Below are 5,186 nucleotides of genomic sequence, written 5' to 3'. Positions count from 1 at the left end.
ATACTTGAGAGAAACATTGACTTAGCATCAGCTCTTGGGCTTCCTCGCACGACTGTACAGTCAGCGATATACGCCATGACTGGGAGATCTAGGAAGCAACAGCACCGCAAGCGGACACTGGTTCCTGTTCGAAACTCTGCCCTAGCTGCCAGACTTGTCAACAATCAAGCCAATCAAGCCGATCTAACCTAATATGGTAATCCACTAACTCACGGAGGTTAAGATCTTACTAAATGTAGTTAGATCGGCTTGATTGGCTTGATTGTTGACAAGTCTGCTGAGCGCTGCCAGCCACCTGTTGGCAAGAACTGGGCTGGCACGTTCGTTAAGCGGCAGCCAGAGCTCAAAGTCAAGTTCAATCGAAAGTACGACTACAAGAGAGCTCTGTGTGAGGATGCTGATGTTATCCAGGGCTGGTTCCGGCTTGTGGAGAATACTAAAGCTAAGTATGGTATCCTGGACGATAACACCTACAACTTCGACGAGTCTGGCTTCAAGATGGGCGTTATATCGACAGGAGCTGTTGTCACAGGTGCTGAACGTCGAGGACGACCGAAGACAGTGCAGCAGGGCGATCGAGAGTGGACAACAGTCATCCAAGGCGTCAATGCAAAGGGGTGGGCCATCCCACCCTTTATCACTTGCGATAATAGCTAACGTATCGGATCAGTAAGTGGGCCACCCCACACTACCTGACACGACTCTCTACACGATAACTCTACAACAACGCAATAAAATTAGCTAAAACTTAGAAATGTAATTAATTATCTAGCTCTGCATGAAGTTCGAGAATGTCCTTGAATGTGGCACTTCGTGCACGTCGGCGGCGCGCGCTGACGTCACTGACTACTCTCACCCTGCTCAGCCTTTGTGACTACCCTTTCTGCCTCTGCAGCAAGCTGCTGAGCCTGATGTACCTAGAGCACTCTACTAGAAGCAATATATTGACGCTGCTGGTTCTGCTTTTGTTTTTGGCGCTCATTAGCTACACGTAGCTTCCTATTCTCTTCAGCAAGTATTGTCGCTAATTGCATTGCAAGCTGAGCGCTTTTAGCAAGCTGGCGGATAGCAACGCTTGTTGGGCTCTCTGGTTGCCGGCGCAGTCGCTCTTGGAGAAAGCGTACCTGCTGCTCGAGCTGTGCTACTGTATGCGGTGTTTCTGTCTGCGCTGCTGCCTGCGCTGCGGCGTTATTATCTGTGGTTGTCTGTGGCGGAGACGGTGTCCTGGCCACTGTAAGCGACGACAAGACACGATCTGGACAAGGAGGGATAAGCCCTGTCGCCTGGAAGCCTGCCTGGATATTCTCCTGCGTAAATACTGTCGGCCGGATCTGTGTATAGGTTGTGAGGAAGTCTGTTTTGTCAACGTGGTAGATGCCTTGGCGAGCGAGCTCCTGGATCTCGTGACCGTACGCTCGCTTGAGCGGAGAGAAGCAGCTCACATCAAGTGGCTGGAGGATGTGTGACGTGTGAGGCGGCATACAGAGAGTGATGATCTTGTTCTCTGTGCAGTATTGATCGAACTCGGGTGTAGCGTGGCTGCTATGGCCGTCTAGGATAAGGAGCCGATAGACTCCAGCTGTACGAGCCGCTGTATGCCGGTTGAAATGCTTCACCCACTCTACGCCAAGCTCATCTGCCGTCCAGCCGTTGTCTGATACAGCGAGCACCCAGTCTATAGGGATGTAGTGGTACCAGCTAGCCTGGTGCTGCTTACCAGATAGGATCGCGAATGGTGGAAGGCACCAGCCAGACGCGTTGATACACTCGATCGTCGTGACCCAGTCTCTATTACCTGGCTGTACAACAGTAGCGCGACCTACTGTATCTGAGCTCGTGACAACCTTGGACGTCGCTGCAACGCCCATCATGAAGCCAGTCTCATCAAAGTTGTACGTGTCTGTGTCTAGTATCCCATAGGCCTGGCGCGTCTCCTCTACAAGCTTAAACCACGCTGCAATTGCGACAGGATCCTCACAGCGAGCGCGCTGGCTGTGGAACTTCCTATTCCACTTTGTCTGTAGCTCAGACTGGCTGTTGACAAAGCGCGACACCCAGTTCTTGCCTACAGATAGAGGAGGTGGATCTTGGCCGCGGCCAGCGCTTTTTGCGTGGCGGTTTTTCACTCGCCGCTATCCCTATCACTGTCACTATCACCACAGTAAACCACTAGTTCTTCTTGCCTCATATAGACAAACTCCAGACCACAATTGCATGTTCATTGCCCTCTAAAGACGGATTTTTCCTTGGAGCACATCCATGCTGCTTCTTGTTATGTCTAATATAGCCTTGCTTACCTCCTCCGCCCCCACAACCGCGCGATAATGCGAGAGCGGCACGAGCGCTACGTCTTTGACAACAATGCGCATCTCGCACATTGTGCGATAAACCGGTGATACTACAATTCCTCTGATATCATTGAAAATGATCTGAAGCTGTACGTAGAGCTTTCTCGCCATAGTGTTATCGTAGCTGCACAAGGCGAGAATAGTCAAATGCGAAGCTGCGTATGATAGCTCTTGACTAGCCTCTTCTCCAGAGAGCTCGAGTAGTTTCTGCGAAGCACTGAACAGAAGTAATGAACAGCCAGTGAAGCTGGTATGACTAAATCCAACGCCTTACGTTAGCTTGTGAACCGGTTCCTATTGGAGTCTACGTACACAGAAACCCAACAATGCGATCGGATCAGATTGTTAGTCTGTAGCAGCGATGCCACCCGAGCGGATTGTCGTGCCGCCAAGACGCATTGCTCTTCGACGTGTTTTAGAGCGTCCAAATTCTCCGAGTCGATCGAGGTATTGCTTAAGCGGAACTTAGCAAGATCAACTAGACAATCCCGATAAGGCTCGATAAACAAGCCTAAGAACAGTATATGCAACTGCAAAAGAGACCGCTTTGTGTGCCACCTTATAGTAAGTGGATCTGCAAGACTGAGGCGACTCAGTTGCATCGGCGGTGGAAGGGTACGGTGCCATTCGTTAAGAGACTCAAAATGGACCGCAGCCTGCGCGACCTTTGGTTGAGTTGCCTTCTTTATGTCAAGCGCTATATATGCGGCTAGCCGGGCAAGTTCGCCAACGCACTCTTGAAAGACTCTATCCCTGTACTCAACGTGCGGAGGAGAATAATGTGACTACACGGAATTAGTAAACAGCCTAGAACCATGAATGTTACGTGTACGCTACTCAACGGATTCACGAGGTAAAAGGTACATAGAGTTGTACAGTCAGATCTTGTTTGGTAACCCGTGATTCGTGACCCGTATTATATGCAAACCAGCTGAATAGATGTTAGTGACCTAGAAACTGCCAGGAAAATATATTGAGCGCGCATACCTCTCTAGAAAGACGATGCTTCGGAATACTTTCCGCCAATAGAGTACTTTCTCTTCCGATGTGTCGGCCTCCAACGATGGAGACGTAAATGCCTGCCTACCCATACTGAGGGCTGATACTTCTGGTTGTTAGTTAATAGTATCTGAACTCGAAAAGTATTAGTCACTTACACATAAGTCTCCTTGCGCTCTCCACACTATTGGTGAACCGACATATCGCCAGGCAAGCAAAAAGCCGCATGCGGCGGAGGACACACACATCTGAAGATGAGGACAGCATGTACAGGAAGAAATGTAGAAACTTCTCCCGAGTCAACATCGTATGAGCTTCTGCATCGCAAATGCTCCCTACTGCTGATATTGCAAAGACTTCGGTTGCGTGCACTGGCTTCGAGTCATCTTGTGGGTGGTAAGCAGATCTAACAAGGTCGAACGCTTCGTCTCGATTCCAAAGAAAGAGAAGCGAACCTGTGCCATGGACAAAGGCTTCCACAGCTTTAGTTGTTATGTCTTCTGGTGGAAACGCAGCAACTCTGATTAAGTGAGGGTTGATACCAAGGGCTTTCGAAATCTGGCGCACCTCCTCCACCTCATCCTCGTCGGGCGATGCCGTATCTTGCGAGCCGCCCTCTAAATCTGCATCATCTGTGTCCACGCTCCGTTGACGGTTGGCTTCGAATTCTTCCTGACCCTCTGAGGCGGCTAGGGGACCAAAAGAAGCGAGTTCGGAAGTGGATGCAGCTTTGTTATCCGACATTGTTGTTGATTTTGGGTTGTGGCGTCGTTGTCTGAATCCCTGAAGGTACGTTTGATGGCTCCGGTATTTCTCGGTTTGCTTGTAACGCTCGAGATCCTTTTTGTAATCTTGCAGCCTATCAGCAGCCGGTGTTTCCCAGTTGATCATTCGTTCTTCATGAGAGAGTTCCCTCCAACGCTTTCCTGTTTCCTTGGCAATCTCGGTAAAAGACGAACGGCTGAGTGCTGGATCCTGTCGAACATGCTCGCTGAAGAGCACATAAGCCGTTTTAGGCTTGTGGGGAGCATTGGGATCTGGTCGCGGGTGCCGTCGATACGGTCTAGTTGTACGCGCTGCCTGCTGTGAGGGTTGTGGCGTTGCCTCGGAATGTTCTCCAACGGCGGGTAGCCTCTCGGATGGCAGAGGAATATTTTTGGCCTCATACACTCTATGAGATGCGTTTGCACTGCTATACTCGCGTATTGCACGCTGAAGTTTCCGGCGATCACCCCGCTTGAAGTTCATTTTGGCCATGTCGGTTTCTGTGATCGCTGTCACAGTCTCCCAATCATCGAAGCCGTTTTCCTGTAGGCGCTCCTCGTACTGGCTGAGTCCAAGCCGAGCGAGTGCCGTACTAAGCTCGAATGCATTGGCAGTATGCTTCCCCAAAGGTCCATAATCCATCCTTCCTACAATCTCTTATAAATCTTCGGCAACGGTGCTTTGATTAAATGAGACCTTGACACCAAACGAAATCGATCAAAAATGGTGGCTGCGCCGCGTTGCGATAAAAGCGTAAGAGAATTGTTCCTAGGCTGAAGCTCGCTATGTTTCTCACTTGTTATGTCTGCTCACAGACCTGACGTCACTCGGATGCTTATACCGAGCTTGACGGGTCTGTGCACGGGACGACGCTGTACACGCTCACGCCACCAAAACGGGAACTAATCTCCTACTTCAATACGTGATAACTCTACTGATACGAGCTAGATTGAGGCTGCGCTTACAGCTATAGAATCTTTAGAGCCTAGCGAAAAGAGGAATTACACACAGATCGCTAAAATCTATGGTGTAGAACGCTCAACGCTCAGCCGAAGACACCGAGGTCGAACAACC

General features: G+C 50.1%; 1 protein-coding gene across 1 annotated transcript; it reads right to left on the bottom strand.

Moving 5' to 3' along the window:
- Positions 1–3,194: 3,194 nt before the first annotated feature.
- Positions 3,195–4,754, bottom strand: ALTATR162_LOCUS12081 (uncharacterized protein; the record flags this gene model as incomplete). Its single annotated transcript, XM_043319726.1, has 3 exons — positions 3,195–3,279; positions 3,336–3,453; positions 3,506–4,754. 3 exons carry the CDS (start codon positions 4,752–4,754, stop codon positions 3,195–3,197), a joined length of 1,452 nt encoding a protein of 483 aa, XP_043175661.1.
- Positions 4,755–5,186: the final 432 nt, after the last annotated feature.

This window comes from Alternaria atra, assembly GCF_907166805.1.
Source record: "Alternaria atra isolate CS162 genome assembly, contig: 4, whole genome shotgun sequence".
In the NCBI taxonomy this organism is placed as follows: Eukaryota; Fungi; Ascomycota; class Dothideomycetes; order Pleosporales; family Pleosporaceae; genus Alternaria; species Alternaria atra.
The sequence above is the reverse complement of the archived record's forward strand: the minus strand, read 5'-3'. Positions and strand labels throughout refer to the sequence as shown.